Source organism: Podarcis gaigeae (genome assembly GCF_964106915.1).
Source record: "Podarcis gaigeae genome assembly, chromosome: 16".
Taxonomy (NCBI): domain Eukaryota; kingdom Metazoa; phylum Chordata; class Lepidosauria; order Squamata; family Lacertidae; genus Podarcis; species Podarcis gaigeae.
In genome coordinates, this window is record NC_139693.1 from 5,026,599 (window position 1) to 5,045,871 (window position 19,273).

Here is a 19,273-nt window from a genome sequence, read left to right on the forward strand (position 1 = left end):
TGGGATGGATTATGTGGGGTGGCACTTATATCCCACCCCCAAAATTATTCCATAATAAAATTATTATTACAGTATTGTAAAATTCTCCATGGATAGAGAAGTATCTGCCCCCTTGTAGGCAGATAAATGTTTATAGGTAACCTCTTTGAGTGGTACCCAGTGCCAGTCCTACTCAGAGCAGACCCATTTAAGTCAATTGGGCCTGGCTAACTTGGCTTTCTTCGTTCTGAACGAGGTGAAAATAACCTAAGGTGAAGGAAAATACAATGAAAACCATGTATAGATGGTATTTGACTCCTGTAAAATTAGCAAAGATTTACCATAACAGTGATAACTTATGTTGGAAATGTAAAGATAAAGAGGGTACCGTTTATCATATGTGGTGGACTTGCCCCAAGGTGAAAGACTTCTGGGAAAAGATTTATAATGAATTGAAAAAAATGTTGAAATATACATTTACCAAGAAACCAGAGGCCTTTCTTCTTGGAATAACAGGTTTGGAATTGCCCAAGAAAGATGTTAAATTATTTTTGTACGCCACAACTGCTGCTTGAATTTTATTAGCTAAGAATTGGAAAACACAAGAAGTCCCAACAGTGGAGGAATGGCAGATGAAGATGATGGATTTTTCGGAGCTAGCCGACCTGACTGGAAGAGTCCGCGACCAGAAGGAGGAGGAGTACCAGGAAGAATGGATAAAATTTAAAGACTATTTAGCTCAATAAGTTAAGATAACTTAATTGGAAAAGCTTGCAAATAATAGATAGGCTTAGAATTTAAATAGGTAATGTGATGAATTGATATGTTTAATACTGAATTGGAAAGAAAGAAAGATGATAAGTGATTAAGTTAATTTTACAAGAATATTGGTTTCAGAAAACCGTTAAAATGATATACACTGAAATTCAACCAGGGGGATACGAGGAAGTCACTTAACAATGTTACTAAGTTTGGTTTAAATATGTTTGAGATTTATGTTTGTTTGTTTGTTTGATAAAAAAGTTTTTGGAAAAGCAATAAACATTTTTGAAAAAAAGAAAGAAAAAGAAAGAAAGCAAGAAAATAACCTAAGGGGAAATCCGATAAAAGCAGAACCGCTTTTTAAAATGGATTTATGTCTTGTTCTTCCTCCATGGAGCTCAGGATTGTCACTTTTTCCAGCGACAGAGGTGGAAAGAAACTCACAAATAAACAATGTTGTGAAAGGCAGAAATCTAGGAATAGCCCAGCAACATATATTCAAAATTATTCACATACCATATATATATATATATATAAAATTAAAAGGTAGTAAGTGCATTCACAGGGATTTATTTATTTTTTAATGTCAAGTTTTAATGTATTGACTAGCTATTTTGTTATGTCCAGCTGTGTTCTCTGGACAAGGTCACAGCAAATTAAAACTCAAAATCGTATGTATGTATGTATGTATGTATGTATGTGTATATATATATGATAAAAAAATATAAAATACAACTGTACAGAAAACTCTGTAGCCCAAATTACAAAAACTGAAACTGAAAAGATTATTATGTTTTGGCCTATTATGAATTTATAATTTTAAGTACTTGTTTGTCTGGTATGGCCAGAGAGAAAACCAAATAAGATGTTTTGTGCAACAGACTGAGGTAACTGAGGGAGCTAAGATGGCCGACACAAAGCCAAAAAAGGCGGGGAAATGAAAAATGGGTTTGTTTGTTTTTTGCAAATAATGGAGTCAGACTCAAACAGAAGACACACTGTGAAGCAAATCAAGTTTATTGCAGAAAAAAAGTAATACCCAAAAGCTGAAAATATGCATGTAAACCAAACAAAAAATAATTTTTTTTTTTTAAAGACACACTTGCAAAACTCAGAGGCATCGCTGGGTTTAGCAATATTTTGGGCAAAGGTTGTTTCTTGTCAGCTCATGGATTTGTTGATGAAACACTGTTGGCACTTACAAATTTCTTAAAGCAGCTCAATTGAAAATTAAAGCAGATTCTGTCTGCAGGCCAATAATTCAAATTCAAGACAAAACGCCTTAAGGAAGAAAGGGGAGGAGGGTCAAATGCGTGCATTGCTGGATTTGACGACAATTAATTTGATTATTATTATTTTTTTAAATGATGTTTATTCAAGATTTCAAAAAATACAAGAAAATACAAAAATACAACAACAGAACAAAAAAAAAGCAGAAAAAAGAGTAACAAAGAAAAATCCAAATCCAAATTACATCCTTTCATTAACTTGTTTCTTGGACCTCCCCACACCTCCCTTTTTGTATTCTAACTTCATTCATTATTTCAGCAAATTCTTCCCATACTTCTCAATTTTTATTTGAATAATTTATCTTTACAATCAATCAAATTGTATAATTTGATTATTTTAACAGCTTCTGCTTTTTTATTATTATTAATAGTGTAGCTTTGGGTGCTCTGAGCTCAGTATGGAGGGCGTCGAGTAAAGTTTCTTTTTATTCAGAGATTTGGGGAAGGACTTCTTTCCGAGAAATGTCAATACCCCATGTGAACAAGTCTCCCTCTTTGCTTGTGTGATTTGTTCAGTGCAAAACTTTCTCAGAATGGTAGAAATTTCTTGAACCACCTCCTCACCATCTAGAATTTCGCTGTCTGATGTCAAGAAGCCACAAAAGCACAGCAAATGTGGCTCAGAGTTAGGCACAGCCAACGCTTTTTGACACAATTGCCCCATGGCACCATCACACCTCAAATTCTGGCTCTCGCAAAAAGCCACAGTCCCCTCCAGCCCGCGAAAGGCAAAACTGCCCCGTTGTGGTCCTTGAGAGCGATAAGATCTCCATGTCTCAAAAGCTCCTGCATTGGTCACAGAGAGCAGCAAAAGGCAAAAGACCTTACGTCTTAACATTCGCCACTTTTTATTTTTATTTGTGGCCACCTGCAGAGAGTGTCTGCATTTTGCAAGAGGGATTCAGCTGTGTGATGGAAATGAAGTTTTGCACAATTGAGAGAGAGATAAGGTGCTCTGGGGCAACAAATCTATTCCATATACATATACATATACATATATAGATAGATATATAGATAGATATATAGATACACACACACACATATACACACCGTATTTTTCACTCCATAGGACGCACCTGACCATAAGACGCACCTAGTTTTTAGAGTAGGAAGGGGGGAAAGCCCCATTTTTGGGGGATCAGCTCACAGTTTTGCAACTTCTTTTCCAAAGGGGGAAAGCCTTGTTTTTTTGAGGATCAGCTCAAAGTTGTTGAGCTTACTTTGCAAAGGGAAAAAATTCTGTTTTTATGGGGTTCAACTCACAGTTCTGCAGCTTCTTTAGGAAAGGAAAGGGAGCCGTTTCTACAGTTTCCAGACAGATAATCTAATCAGCCAGTCACATGTCGCTGGGGGAAAAACAGTCTCCATCTGTAGAACATTCAACAATGGAGGGCTGGGCAAGGGGGCAGAAAGGGAGCCAGCGATCGATCACACATTCGCTCCATAAGATGCCCAGACATTTCCCCTTACTTTTTAGGAGGAAAAAGGTGTATCTTATGGAGCGAAAAATATGGTATATCCTCCCAAATCAGAGTCTAGCAACTGATGCTTCTCAGACGTCCTTCAAAATTTTGGATTTCTTCCCTTGCACTGCTGGTCTTCTCTTCCTCTCATCTTAGGTCTTGCCTGAAAGTCCAGTTGGCCATAGCAAATTCCATCCTGTTATAAAATTTGGAGGAGAGGACTGTTAGTTGCTTGATGGCTTAAATTCAACACCTTTTTGACCATGTGAGAAGCATCCAGACCTCTCTGTCTCTGTTTCTCATTTTTCCACTTTTAAATACAGTTCTCCACATCTAGGGAAGCTTTTAATGTCTGATGTTTTATCACTTTATTAATATTATTATCATTAATTCTTTAGGGAGCTGCCCAGAGTGGCTGGGGAAACCCAGCCAGCTGGGTGGGGTATAAATAATAAATTATCATCATCATCATCATCATCATCATTTCTGCAGCGATTTGTGATTTTTTAATTTAAAAAAGCTTCATGAAAACCATACAACATTTTAGTGCAGATTTCATTTTGTATGCACTTCTGACTCATGAACAGATTTTCTCAGGTAATTATCCCTAATGGGATGCATTTTGTACATTATTTTCATAAATATATTCATTTGTGGAAGTGCAAACTTCAAAGGTTGGCTGTGTTTCACTTCTCATAGTGTTCCAGAAAGTGCAAATTTGATAGTTCTGGATTTAATGCAAACGGAATCAAATTTATTCCCCATTCCTATCACCCATCTATATTTTAAAAAGAGCCCATACCTGTATTTCCTCTGAAGGAGGAGGTTCAGAGATCTTGGTGTGACACCCTTCGGGAGCAAAACAGATTTACTATATTTGATTATCAAACAAATTTAACACACAAAGAGATGTATGTGCTATCATTAACAACACACGACACACTTTTTAAAAAGGCTTTAAGATGTGTTTTTTTCTTGAATGTTGTCGAGGGCTGGCAGAAAGTGGTTGGACAACCCTGATACACACACACACAAATTTAGTATTTGATTTTTACAGTATTTTCTTATGCACATTTTGCACTGTTTCATACAACTGATTTTTGTTGATTAAGTGATATATATCTTGCTAATTAAAACATAAAACAAATAGTGGGAAGCCCTGGCTGCCTTGTGCACTACAGGCAGAAAAAATTCCTTTTGCCCTCTCACTGACATAGGGCATATTGTCATGGTTCTTTCCCGGGGTGTAGCTCCTCATATTACCTGGGCCAATTCGGATCCAAATAAAACTCAGGAAGATGAGAAGTGATGCCAACACTCCAACGACAGCAAAGGACACTATGTAGACTCGGCAGTTCCTGTTATTGTCTGTGGAAGAAGCTTTCAAAAAAGGAGAGAGAGAAAGAATATTTTTTAAAAACCCCAGCTTTGCTTACTCAGGAATTTCTGCTGTCGACAGAAGACAACAATGCATTACTCACATGCATTGAACATGGCAGTCCTTTTCACGCTGGTGCTGGAGGAGTTGAACCTGACTTTGCAGGTGATATTTCTCCCACTGCTGTGTAATTCCAAGGGGAAGCGAAGGAGACTGACAAAGGTTAAGGATCCACTGTTGTTTTTTGCTAAAAGGGTCCAGGTCTCATGAGGGAGACCTCCTGGGACGTCCCAGGAAACCTGGACGAAGTTGCACGCTCCATGGACCACGCAAGCGAGCTGGTTTTCCAGCTGGGAAGACGGCCCTTGCTTAGAGGGTTTTAGAAGCATCACCCAGGTGCTCGGGGTATAACTGTCTGATGAGAAAAAAATAGGGAGAGGAGAGTTTCATCGTTGCACAATTTCATCCACCTCTATCCTGCTCCCCTTTCTAAAAACTAAAAAGCACCAAACTCTCCTCCACCATCCTCTTCTAAACCTTTACTGGCTCTACAATATCCCTTTTCAGGTCAGGTAATAGTATCCCAATTGTGGCTTGCATGAGATATTTGTGCCATGGCGTTATGATGCGGGCGGTTTTAATTTCGATCCATTCCTAAGGATCCCTAGGGTTGATCTGCCTTTCTCAATTGTTCTATGAAAGCTGCATCTTGGTCAGGATGTTTGGGGTGAGGCCCCCTTAAATGGTATGGGGAAGGGCTGGGTTAATGTTTTGCTCCTGCAAAGGCCAGAGGAGTTTCTTAGAGAGATTCGTAGGAAACAGCCGTGCATTTGAGGGATGTGAAAGACCCTCCATGAGATTCTTGGTGCCAATGGAGGCCGAACGAGGCTTGTTTCTGGTATTTTGTGACAGGACGAAATATGTCAGAGCAGGGCTAGAATTCAACAACAACCTTGCCTGCAACGTATGAGATGATCTTGAGAACGGATGCTAATTTAACTGCCCCACTCAGTGGTTCTAGTGCAAATCTCAGATCTAATCTCTTACCTCCAACAATCAGTAGGCATAATCCTTTGCTGACATTATAATTTGTTGTGACACAGAAATATATGCCAGAATCCGACCTCTGGACATTTAAGATCTCCAGCACTGAGTTTTGACTGTAAGCTTTAGCTCTGCAGACAAATCTGTCCCCGGTTTCTCCATCGCTACAATGTTTGATTAAAACCGGGAATCTGCTTTCTCTTCTTTTATACCAACTGAATGATAATCCGCCGTCCTCAATTTTTTCGGCAGAAGTGCACGGAATCTGTGCCGACTCTCCAATACCCACAAACTGGAAACTCTGAGTTGGATACAGGAACGAAAGGTAGGCTGGAAGCACTGTGGAGAGGAAAACCGACAAGCACCATTAACGGCTGCAGTTTTGCACCCCTGGCTTTTTCCGCAAAAAGATATATAGCACCGCTTGAGGATCTCTACATTGTCCTGTGACTGAAACGTTAGAAATCAGATGCATGTTTAAGGAGAAAGTGGGAAATGTTTTACCAAAACTACAGAAAGTTTCAGAGTCTATAAACAAATTCAACTCAATAGCTTTCTCAGGTTTTAAGAGTTGGGCAAAAGCAGCAGAATAAATCTTACCTGCGGAGGACAAAACAAGGTATGTGGTCAACAGCATTGCTGAAAGTAGCGGCAGCAGCCAGAAGTCCAGAGCCCACATCAAATGTGCAACAGCTTCAGTGGAAAAGGTTTAATGAGACACCAGCTTCTTGCTAGGGAACCACCTCCATGTGGGTGTTGCAGTGGGGTGATGGGGACCATCGAGAAAGGTCAGCAGGGCTTGTGATAAAGTAAAAGCATTCTGGGAATTGATCTATAACGAGCTCAAAAAGATGTTTAGATATACCTTCCCCAAAAAGCCAGAAGCATTTTTGCTGGGTTTGATGGGAGAGGAAATCGCTAAGACTATTTCTGTACGCCACGACGGCAACAAGAACTTTATTAGCTCAAAAGTGGGAAGTGCAGGAATTGCCAACGATTGAGGAGCGGCAGACAAAGATGATGGACTGTGCGGAATTAGCCAAGCTGACTGGTAGAATCTGGAACCAAGACGACCCAAAGTTTCAAAGAGGCTGGAGTAAATTTATTGGGTATATGAATAATTGTGGCAAAAATGTGAAGACACTAGTGGGATTGAAATAAATAACCTAAAACATTTTATAACTTTCTAGGCCAAAGAGACAGAGTTGACTGTAAGGATATAAAGGCCAGAAGTGGAGGTTTTAAAGTGCGATATAAAGACTTGAAAACAAAAAACCAGTTGAAGGGGTGAAGGGAAGTCATGAGCTCGGCAGAGCAAAGAGTATTTTTATTTGCTATTGTAATGTTGGAAATATGGTGTTAAGAAAGAAATTAATAAAAATTATATGTAAAAAAAAAATGAGAAAGGTCAACAGGGAGGAATCACTCCCAGAAAGCCCCCAAAGAGCACTCCCTGCTTTATTCAATGCCCTGTTATTGCCTAAATGTATAGGTAAAGGTAAAGGGACCCCTGACCATTAGGTCCAGTCGTGACCGACTCTGGGGTTGCGGCACTCATCTCGCTTTATTGGCTGAGGGAGCCGTCGTACAGCTTCCACGTCATGTGGGCAGCAGGACTAAGCCGCTTCTAGCGAACCAGAGCAGCACACGGAAACGCCGTTTACCTTCCCACCGGAGTGGTACCTATTTATCTACTTGCACTTTTGACGTGCTTTCAAACTGCTAGGTTGGCAGGAGCAGGGACTGAGCAACGGGAGCTCACCCCGTTGCGGGGATTCGAACCACCGACCTTCTGATCGCCAAATCCTAGGCTCTGTGGTTTAACTCACAGCGCCACCTGTGTCCCTGCCTAAATGTAAATGCAATGGCAAAATGTCTGCATAAATGAATGAATATTGACACACCTTACCCTTTAAAAAAATGGACACCCTGCCTTCGGCTCCAGGCTGAAACTCTGGCAGCAGATTTCCATCCTGATCTATAGGAAGCACAGGAGCTTGCTTTCTGCTAAGCCAGACCTATCTAACACAGTGCTGTCTACGCTGACTGGCAGCATCTCTCCAGGGTTTCAGGCACAGGACATTACTTTGGCCTGGAGGATGCCAAAGATTGAACCCAAAACATTTCTCTTGCAAATCATGACTATGGCATTTATTTCCCTTTTGGCAGAAGTGAATGAAATGTGCAGGTAGAGTAGCCCATTCCTGAGTTGACAAAACTTTTCAAACTACAGTCAAATAGATCCAGGAGTTTTTATGCTTGGTGCCCGTAAAAGTAACATTATTTTTATTAATATTATTATTTCTTTGGTGCCACAATCTGCAAGTTTAACCAGGTCAGTTAAATTCTAGTCTGGGCTCTACAAAAGGCCAAGAGCTCTATCTTTTGGCTAGGCTTCCCTGAAAATTCACAGGGGCACATTTATCCTCAGTACCCCCCTCCATAGATCAAGAAAAACAGGAGGAAATCAAACTAAAAGCTTGCTCTTTGAGAGCTATATTTAGGCAGTAGCTGGCTGGCCACCTCTGCAGCTTCAACAGACCACAGACACACAAAATCCCTGGGTGTGGATCTCAGTTAGAGGTAGGTCTGGTTAAGAAAAAAGCACCCAGCACCCTCCTGACTCAATCTTTCTGCTCTTGTTGGTTTTGACACCCCTGAGCCTATTTTCTTCATTTGCAAAATCGATAAAAACAGGAAATTTTTGCAGAAGTTTTTGTGGCTTTAGCTTCGATGCTGTTTGTAACGGTAATGAAATGTTGGCAGTCTGACTGGGCAGGAAGGACCCCTCGTAGCTCAAAATGGCCTGCTAAGTCAACTTGAATTGTTGAATTGTTTTCCCAGGGGGGAAAACATTCTGCCTCTCTCATAAACAATACCTAGGAGAGAGAAACGGGGGGACAAACTTGATCCAGTTTGCATTTAAAGTGGAACCGAACTGTTTTGCACTTCCCAAAGCAATCTGCAAACTGCACCTAGCCATTGTTTGAAATTTGCATTTGCACCCCAAATTTGCCATGCGGTTCTACTCTCATATAACGTGTGCAAAATAAATAAATAAACATACATGTATTAGGGTAACCTGTACAGGAAAATAATTCTGAAATAGTGTTCCAGGGTAGAGGGGGAGTTAATTCATATTTATACTTAAAATTAATTTTGCAATGCAGTTTCTTATGGAGAGAAATTAATATTCATTTAGTCTGAAAATTAAAAAGATAAAAAATACACATAAAAATGAAGCTATTATTGAAAGGTTTTTTTTATTTATTGATTTCATAAAACTTCTGTGCCTGTTTGTAAAGAACCTCAAAGCAGTTTACAAAAAGAATAAAACAATAAAATAAAACAACAAAGTGTGAGTAAAAACAGCAAAAATATTAGTTGAAACATTCAAAAGGATTAAAATTCAATTGAAACACACATTCCCTGTTTAGGGAAGATTTTAATGTTTAATGCTGCACAGTATTGGGTTTTTAATATTTGGTTGGGAGCTGCCCAGAGTGGCTGGGGAAACCCAGCCAGATGGGTGGGGTATAAATAATAAATCATCATCACAATCATCATTCTACAAATTCAGAATGAGTATTTTGTGGCAAACATATTCCAGTATATTGCTTTGTAAAAAATAATAATGTGCATATTAGGCAAAATTGCATTCTAACCTATGTATATTAGGAGAAATTTGCACCAAAATGCTGATTTATTTTCAAGACTTGCAATCTGATGTGGAAATTTAGAGAAGTGGGAACTGAAGAATGGGAAAGGGATAAAATGAGAGAAACACAAATTAAAGGAGTCTCCCTTCCGCAATGGCATGTAAAACTGGGCCATTGGAATACACTGCAGGCTGCGACCCTTAAAAAAATTCCCCTGCATGTCCATCATTCAGAATGATTTCTGGTTTTTACAATCAATTTTTTTAAAGGTTTTCCAACATATTATACCATTAAAAACAAACTGATCAAGAAAGAAATAATAGAGAACAATACATAAAAAAGGAAAGAAAAGAAGGAAAAAGAGAAAAATAACAAAATAAAATAGTAAAAACCACCATAATAGTAATGATCCTAATAAAACACATTTAGTATTTTTTACAATCAGTTTTATTAAAGATTTTCCAACATGTTATACAATAAGAAGCAAACTAATCTAGAAAGAAATAATAGAGAACAGGTTAGCAAAGGGTGTTAAATTCAGGAGTCTCCTTTTCTACTTCTCCACATTCTTCCTGCAGACTCCATGTTTCTTCTTAGCTGCTGTGACCTATTCAGCTTGGAACAGAAAACAGAAAGGTCAAAAGCCAGATTCCAGAGAGATGCTTTGTTAGGAACGAAGGATGAGAAATCACCTGGAGAGGTTTAGAGTGGTTCTTGAGATCCCATGTTGGGGGACCTGGACTGCTTTGGACATACAGCGGTACATTGATTGTCGAACTTAATCCATTCTGGGAGTCTGTTCGACTCCCGAAACCATTCGAAAACCAAGGTGCGGCTTCCAATTGGCTGCAGGAGCTTCCTGCACTCAACCGGAAGCTGCGTTGGACATTCCAAAAATTGTTTGCAAACCGGAACACTCACTTCCAGGTTTGTGGCGTTCAGGAACCAATTTGTTTGACAACTATCGTATCTTCCGCTCTATAAGACGCACCTGACCACAAGACGCACCTAGTTTTTAGAGGGGGAGTGCAAGAAAAAATATTCTTTAAATATAGCGCTGAGCAGAGCCTGTATGCATCCCAGGCTCTGCTCAGTGCTCCCTTTCATGAGCCGTGTGGAGCGTGTGTGCGGCGCTTGCACACACTTGTTCTAGCTTCTGGCTTAGCCGCGCTCTGTCCCTTCCCTCACCTCCCGCAAAAGCCCCCAAGAGCCATGCTCCCTCCTCTGGGAAAAGCCCCCAAGAGCTGCACACACGCTCCGTGCGGCTCTTACGGGCTTTTGCGGGAGGTGGGAGAAGGGACAGAGCGCGGCTAAGCCAGGTGCTAGAACAGCGAGAAGGAGCGCAGCAATCCCTCTTGCTGTTCTGGCTTCTGGGATAGCTGTGCAGCCTGCATTCGCTCCATAAGACGCACACACATTTCCCCTTACTTTTTAGGAGGGGAAAAGTGCGTCTTATAGAGCGAAAAATATGGTAAGCCGTTCAGGAACCAAGGTACCGCTGTACTTCAGATCCAAGTTGTTTCTTTGTTTGCAACCGCCCACTTCTGCAAAAAAAAACCCCCAAACTCCGTTTTAGCCCGACTGATGTCAAATCTCTGACCGGGACAGAGAGTTGGAAGTTCCTGCAACAGTAGGAAGGGGGGGGGGTGAGATCTGGGACCCTCTTTGCTAATGCTGCACATTTGGGACCAGAGTATTGCAACTTTAGCTGTCTCTCCCCCCCCCTTTCCCACGTCAGCCAGTGAAGAGAAAAGAACCCATTGAATTCTATGGGGTTCACCTGCCCTTCTTCCCACCAGCAGTTTCCCATAGGGCCTACCTCTTTGATCCTTGGTTTGCTGGTGGTTCTGGGTTCCCAAGGAGGCATAGAAAGGCTTCGGTGGGCTGGGTTCAATGCAGTCCCACTTTCCCCCCCTTTCCCTTTCCCTTTTTTAAATTTTTTTTTATTTTTTTTTACCAACAACCAAAACACAAACAGTGAAACCCCCCAGGCAGCTGACACATTGGGCATACATAATCAATAATAACATATTCAAATCAACCATATGTTCAATTCTATATACATTGACACTCCTCCCTCCACAACGTTTATTTAACTTTTAACATTTTAATTGCCCCAAATTGTTCAAACCTGCCCAAATAATCCAATATCTTCTCAAACCAACCCTCCTCCTTCTCACTGACCTTATACCCTTTCATTTTGTGAATCTTCACAGTTCGATATTCTAAAATTATAATATTTTTCGGTTTTTTCCCTCCATTGGTTCACCCCAGCTCTTCTGCATTTTTCCAATTACTCGCTATCCCGCTTGCAAACACATAATTACCTCTGCCCAAACGCTTTCTGAAGCAGAGGACCAACGGCGGGATCCACAGGATGATGGCCAAGCAGGGGACTCTATAATACAATGTAAGGAAGCAGGTTCCTGCTAAAAGAAGAACACAGAGAAACAGCAGTGTTAAGCCGACTAACCCATGGACCCAGGTTCTCACTGAGACTGGTAGGGCAGAAGGCAGGGAGGCCACCAGCAGGTGGCGCCAGAGCCAGTGACAATCAGAGCCAACTAATCCCAGCATTGCCTCCGCCTTCCTCTTCCCTACTGAGTTCCATAATGGCAACCCCGAGTCCACTTATAGTCCCTGCCACAATTTGCGGCAAGGGAACACCTAAAAGGGCTCTCTTTGTGGCCCTGACTCTGGAACAGTCTCCCCCATAGAATTCTGCCTTTCTCGCACCTTGCTGGTCTTCAGATGTCAGCGCGAACGACATTTTTAACACATCCAAACTTGCACAGTTTGAGATTATGAGATGTTTAGCCATCGGTAGCAATGTGAATCAGTGGTTTTCTTTTTTTAACGATTAGTCTGAATATGCTTTTTATTTTATTTTCAGTATTTTGATTTTAGTATATTGCTGTGACAATGCCCCCCCCCCCCAAGCTATTCTGGAGGAAGGGTGATTTGTAAGTAACATAAATAAAATAAAGATATAGGTTGGTGTCTCTTGGCAGTTTGAGATGGACGGTAGCGCTGGGGTCTTACGGGGATTGTGGATTACAGTGGTACCTCGGGTTAAGAACTTAATTCATTCTGGAGGTTCCGTTCTTAACCTGAAATTGTTCTTAACCTGAGGTACCACTTTAACTTATGGGGTCTCCCGCTGCCACTGCGCCGCCACTGCACTACTGTATTTCTGTTCTCATCCTGAAGCAAAGTTCTTAACCGGAGGTACTATTTCTGGGTTAGCGGTGTCTGTAACCTGAAGCGTCTGTGACCTGAGGTACCACTGTACTTAATTTCCTTTAAAATGCGGCCGGGGGGGGGGTAAGCCATCTGTCCTGTATTTGGGGACCCCCTCACAGACCACTGAGGGACATAGACTTGTGCCTCAGATTCTTACCCTGGCGGCACTGCTAGAAGCTCTACGCTATCTTCAAATTCTAACCATAAAAGGGCGTGCTTGCGTAGCACAACATGCCCTGGAAAATTGGTCTGGAAGAGCGATATTACATCGTAACACACCTGCATCCATAGATGATGATGTGCTTCCAGCTACTGCAACACTTGCACTTTCCTACTCTTGCAGTAATATTTATTTCTGTTTGAATAGTATTTTTGTGCTCTGTATGACAGATAGATTGAATTACCCTTATATCATACTGTTGCATGCCACCCCAATCTCTGAGAGGTGAAAGGGCACTTAACCAGAGTTTGGAATGAAGGTCAGTGGAGACTGTGGTGTCGTCAGGATATCTGGTTATATTTGCACATATATACAATACAATACAATCTTTATTACGGTCCAGAGACCCAACAAATCATTACAAAGCAATACACAATTCATACAGCCTACCTCCAGGTTAAACAAGCATTTTGTTCAGAATATAGGAATCATTTGAGGAGTTAAGTACTAATAGGTTTTATGGTATTAATGGTAAGATAAGGTTAAAATAAATTAAGATAATTTTATGACAGAAAACAGAGAAAGATGGAATGGATTTGCTGAAATAATTAATAACTAGAATACAAAAAAGGGAGGTGTGAAGAGGTCGATGAAACAAGTAAATGAAAGACAAAGAAATGGAAAAATTGGATGTGTTTTCAACTGTTTTTGCTTTTATTTTTGTTCTGGAAGTATTGTTTTCTTGTTTTTGTTTTTGTTTTTTTATGTATTGTAAATCTTTTTTCTTTTTTCTTCTTTCTGTAATCTTTAAACTTTTAATAAATATTATTTTTAAAAAAACAAAACAGAATATAGGAATCATTTGTTCTTGCAACCACCGATAAAAACTTTGCCACTGCTAATGTTCTAGCATTTGTCCGGACTTCCAGTAGGAACATTTGCACATATATGCAAACTGAGCATGGCAACATTAACACCCCAAAATATATTGCTGCTCCGTTATTCACCACTTTGGATCCAGCGCAGAGCAGGCAGGTCTCTGTATCTCCAGCTTCCAGCCTGATTTCTGCTCAGCCTTACAAACCACTCTCTTTCTTGCAATGGAAACAAACAAAAGAATTTCCTTCCAGTAGCACCTTAGAGACCAACTAAGTTTGTTATTGGTATGAGCTTTCATGTGCATGTACACTTCTTCAGATACCAACATTTCTTGCAATGGTATCACTCATTCTATGGCACAGAGCAAATTATTTGGTTATGCTAATTGTGGTGTGAGCCACAACCACTGCCCAGGCAAAGGGACTGGTTTGACAAACTTGCTGTCATCACTACTATGCCCCAAAGTGCAGGAACCCAAGAACTGGAAGGGACTCAGGGCATCATACGGCCTCGGTCCTGTATACCTGAAGGAGTGTCTCCACCCCCATCTTTCAGCCCGGACACTGAGGTCCAGCTCTGAGGGCCTTCTGGTGGTTCCCTCACTGTGAGAAGTGAGTTTGCAGGGAACCAGGCAGAGGGCCTTCTCGGTAGTGGCTCCCGCCCTGTGGAACACCCTCCCAACAGATATCAAGGCAATAAGCAACTATCTTACTTTTAAAAGACATCTGAAGGCAGCCCTGTTTAGGGAAGTTTTTAATATTTAATGCTGTATTGTTTTTTTAATGTTCAGTTGGGAGCTGCCCAGAGTGGCTGGGGAAACCCAGCCAGATGGACGGGGCATAAATAACAAACAACAACAACAACAACAACTATCATCATCATCATCATCATACAGTCTGACCCCACAAACTCACAACATCACTCTACCTGCTGACACTGTCTTTGAAGGGACCTCTGCACTGATGGTTCTTTTCTCCTGGTCTGAACAGGAATAAGCCATCCCTTGACTCCATCTCTCTGCAGGAATCAGCTTCAGACTCCAAACGGTGAAGGCTCCTTCCCCATCGATCACCTCACCATCCTTCCGGTCCTGAGATGTTTCCCCACCAATATCCCAGGAGAAGGTATCCTCATCAGGGTTTGCGTCAATCAGGAGGCAGAGGAGGGGAAGGTGGTGGGGGAGCTCCGTGTCTTCTGCAGCGGAAGGAGCAAGGAGGGAAAGTCTTGGCCCAGAAGCCCCTAGGAGAGAAGGAGAATCGTACGAGAATGGCTCCTCAGATCTTTATCTTAATCCCTCTCGTAGGTTTCATGGGGGTGACATGGCTCCTCAACGAACTAGACCCAATAAACAGCCATCCCAGTGACCGTTGCAGGAGTTAGAGTGTTGGACTGTGGCCTGGAAGAGACCTGGGTTCAAATCTCCACTCAGGAAGCTCGCTTGGGCCGGGCTCAGCCTAGACTACCTTACAGGGATGTTGTGGGGATCAGTGAGGAGCTGCTGAACCAAGTGCAATACCTGGAGCTCCTTGGGGGGAAAAAGTGTAAATGCAATAATAAATAAATAAATAAATAAATAAATAAATAAATAAAATGCTACAGACCCTAAATTAAATCTAAGCCATAGTTGCTTAAGACTTGCCCTACCAATATTTACTAGTAGTATAGTTGTACCTTGGTTTTCAAACTGCTTAGTTCTCAAATGTTTTGGCTCCAGAATGCCAGAAACCCGGAAGCGACTGTTCCGGTTTTCAAACATTCTTCGGAACCCGAATGTCCGACCGGTGTTCCACAGCTTCCGATTGGCTACAGGAGCTTCCTGCAGCCAATCAGAAGCTGCACTTTGGTTTCTGAACATTTTGGAAGACAAACGGACTTCCAGAACGGATTCTGTACAACTTCCAAGGTATGACTGTATTAGTATTAACAAAAGCAAAAAGCAAAAAAGGCAAGAGAGCTTGTTTAAAGAAGTGGAAGCTGCGTCCAAACATGGATTAGAGCAGGGTGGAGAGAGACCCACAGACTCCGCTAACCCAGAAATAGTACCTCGGGTTAAGAACTTTGCTTCAGGATGAGAACAGAAATCGTGCTCTGGCAACGCAGCAGCAACAGGAGGCCCCATTAGCTAAAGTGGTGCTTCAGGTTAAGAACAGTTTCAGGTTAAGTACGGACCTCCAGAACAAATTAAGTTCTTAACCCGAGGTACCACAGTATAAGGTTTGGGGAGCAGAATGCTTAACAGATTAGGACAAACAAATAAAAATGTCTTTAAATATATGTTTAAAAATAAATAAATGTTTATAAATAAAAAAATAAATAAATAAAAAATAAATGTTTTTAAAATATATCTGTGGCAGGAAACCAGGCAGGCAGGCAGGTGCGGCAAATAACAAAGCTGTGAAAGGATTAACTAAAAGATTGCAAAGAAACTCAATTATTTTGTGGGTCTTTCTTCACTTGAGGAGATATTGGGCAGGTTTTTGTGTGCTGTTGTTTGAAACTTGCTAGGGGCCTATGGCAGGTTTGCAAGTAGACTGGGTGTATATTAAATAAGCAAGAAGCGCATTTGACATCTGCTGAGCCACTCACCTAAGACGATCAGCCTCACCCCACTCAGGAAGGTGAATTTCTGAGTCATAGCTCCAGCACAGTAATACACCCCAGAATCCCTTCCCTGGACGTTGTGTCGGGTCAGATTCACTTGGCTTGAGGTTTTTGCTCCTGGTTTTTGAGTGGTATAAATCTCTGCAATTTTACGCAGTCTCCCTTCCTGTTCCTCTTTGTACCAGCTCACTACCGACATAAAAGTTCCTTCTGGAATGTTGCAGCTGATGTTGACAGTGGCGCCAGGAGGTGCTGAGATCCTTGCCAGCGTCTGCGGGAATTTGGTGATCCCCTGTGATCCAGCAGCTGCAGCAGGGAAGCAAAGGGATGTGTGGTTGGTCCTATTTGGTTGGTCCCACTAAACAGAAAACCAAGATGGCCCCATGACTATAAAACATTTCTTTTAAAATAGGGCACATATGACAGACCTGTTTGCTGCTTCCCCCTTTCCCTGCCCCTGTCTGGGTTGTCACTTGATGTGGGGGTAAGATATAGAAGGATTACTAAATCTTAAGAAAAATATGCACACACACAAAAAATGACATGTTGAATTTTTCAACTTCAACTTCGAAAAATGAGGGGTGCTGAAAAGTTGTAGCATAACTTGAGAATTCAAAAGATATTTAGGTTAAATTAATATAATTTAGTTTTGCTTGATAAGTAAAATAATTGCCCTGCATTTGCAGTTATATTTATTATTATTAATTATTTCCTGCTGCTGCTGCTGCTAATTCAGCATTACTTGACATTTTCAGAATAAAAAATTAGTATTATCTGGTTTTCCAAAAGCAGTTTATGTGCTTCTTCGTCAAACATAGCCTTACCAAGCTAAATGTTGTCCAGTCACAAAAATAATGGCAGATTTGAATTCCCTACACACCAAAACATAGTTTGCAAAATTTAAGTTTTCCCCCCTAAAATGAGATGTGCTGTGAGTGTTCTCAAGCATCACAAATTTTGTGTTAAGCAATTAGCAACTAATTCCAAGCATATTTCTTGTGGGGAGCAATTGCCCTGCCAAAGAAATGTGCTTAAGAAACTTTATAAACTGAGAGCTGCAAAAAGAAAACCAACCTCCTTTTTGCTCCTTAGGGAAGGAGACATGTCAGTCAAGTTTCTAAACCAGGTTCCAAATAAGAAACTTCAAATGTTTATTCAATGTGTGCAGAGATAAATATGTTTTACTGATTACTGAAACTGAATCAGTAGATTTTACTATATAGAATTAAATATGTGTTTCTTTTTGCCAAGTTAAAAGAAATGGCATCATGAAAATAAGAAACACTCATCGTTTAATTGAAGCGCATCTTGCTATTTGTCAAGACTCTGCTGAAGATTTGGGATGGGAGAGACTTTGTTCAGCTTTCATTTTAATGGGAACCAACCTAATTTGTGCTTCCTGAAAACATAAACAGATTGAAACACAGCATTCCTACAAAATTCACATTACTCTGAATATTTCAGGGTAGCTGTCCAACCAAAAAGTGTGCAGGTATAAGTGAAAACAATGAAAACAAAGCTACGTTATGTTATGGGAAATTGCTTGCAAAAATGCACATGTTTTGCAAAATTGTTCACAAATACACATGTGTTATACAACCGGCATTGGTATTATTAATTCACATCACAAATTTTGGTCTATGGGTCTTTGGCGACTGTCAATTTCATGCATTTTAACGGCAGGCATGCCTATTCTTTAACCACTACTTGAGGCATCCAAGCAAAGCTTTACTTAATGCCCTAGGTAAGGTGGAATGTTTGTAGCACAATTTTCTTTTTTTGCTTTAAAAATGGGAATGTAAGAACACAAATATTCTGATTTTAATAAGCTATAAAAAATTAAGCTATAATGATTTGGACTGCAGCTATTCAAGGGTTTTGCAAACTGTCCTTCTTGAAAAACTTTTCATAAAGTGAAAATATCTAAACAGCAGAGTTCCAATGATCTATCTGTCTATCATCTATCTATCTGTTGGGCATTACTTTAATTCTTACTTAAATACTGAGGCACATGGTCACTCGGTACTGTATATGTAAATGTCTGGCTCATGTAAGCCTTTGCAGTACATTTATTTTTAAAAATACCAACATTTACAGTACATTTATTCTTAAAAATGAAAGAATGCACAGGTGGATAATACTTTTATTTTTATATATCTTTATTATTTGCAAAGGGAATCTTTGCATTGTACTTTTGTCCTCCCAGGCTTTGTGGTTTACATTTTTTATTCTTTGTTTTCTCTTTTTTTGTTATCTTTGCACTTTTTTTGTTAATAACACATCATGGTAGATAGATGATAGATAGACAGATAGATAGATATAACATCTTCAAAAAATATACATTTACTCAAGCTGTATTAGATATAAGAAACTATGAATATTTAAATGATTTTTCTGAAAACTATTGAAGACATTTTTGTTTTTACATGTTTTCCTGCCTGGGTGAAAGCCTCTCCCTGCCTTAGGGGTTATTCTGTCTTGTTTTTAAACCTAACTTTATTGTGTGTACTGTTTTAAAAACTAATTCTACTTGTTTTTATGTAAATCACATAAAACGCCAGCTGTTTCTTGAGGCTTTCCTGAACATAAGCAACAGATGTGAGAAGAAACTTTTAAAGAGAGCCTATTTAAAAAGCAAAAATTGTACATACTATGCAGAAGGGACAGAATCATCGCTGCAAAATGCAAGAGCATCTCAGAGGCTCCTTCAGCTTCTGAACTGTGAAGCAGATCTGGTCATTATTGGGGTGGGTTCCTGGTTCCTGGTGCTTCTGATGCCTTTTTCATTTCCTGCTGACAGAGGCTCTGCAGAAGCT

At 40.4% G+C, this 19,273-nt stretch overlaps 2 protein-coding genes across 3 annotated transcripts; both read right to left on the minus strand.

Annotated features, from left to right (window-relative positions):
• Nucleotides 1-3,373: 3,373 nt before the first annotated feature.
• LOC310833347 (uncharacterized protein) lies at nucleotides 3,374-6,993 on the minus strand. The gene is made up of 6 exons (XM_083716021.1): nucleotides 6,516-6,993; nucleotides 5,919-6,254; nucleotides 4,975-5,286; nucleotides 4,757-4,873; nucleotides 4,296-4,342; nucleotides 3,374-3,689 (listed from the first exon to the last, which is right to left on the minus strand). The coding sequence occupies exons 1-6, from the start codon at nucleotides 6,592-6,594 to the stop codon at nucleotides 3,594-3,596; spliced, it is 987 nt and encodes a 328-aa protein (XP_083572147.1). The 5' UTR covers nucleotides 6,595-6,993; the 3' UTR covers nucleotides 3,374-3,593.
• Nucleotides 6,994-9,159: 2,166 nt separating this feature from the next.
• Nucleotides 9,160-19,243, minus strand: LOC310833385 (uncharacterized protein). Of its 2 annotated transcripts, none has more exons than XM_083716107.1 (5): nucleotides 19,109-19,243; nucleotides 16,443-16,763; nucleotides 14,784-15,095; nucleotides 11,902-12,000; nucleotides 9,160-10,189 (listed from the first exon to the last, which is right to left on the minus strand). In XM_083716107.1, exons 1-5 carry the CDS (start codon nucleotides 19,149-19,151, stop codon nucleotides 10,182-10,184), a joined length of 783 nt encoding a protein of 260 aa, XP_083572233.1. In that variant the 5' UTR covers nucleotides 19,152-19,243; the 3' UTR covers nucleotides 9,160-10,181. The 2 variants fall into 2 exon arrangements, with proteins under 2 accessions (XP_083572233.1, XP_083572232.1); XM_083716106.1 differs by having other exon boundaries at nucleotides 11,902-12,003.
• Nucleotides 19,244-19,273: the final 30 nt, after the last annotated feature.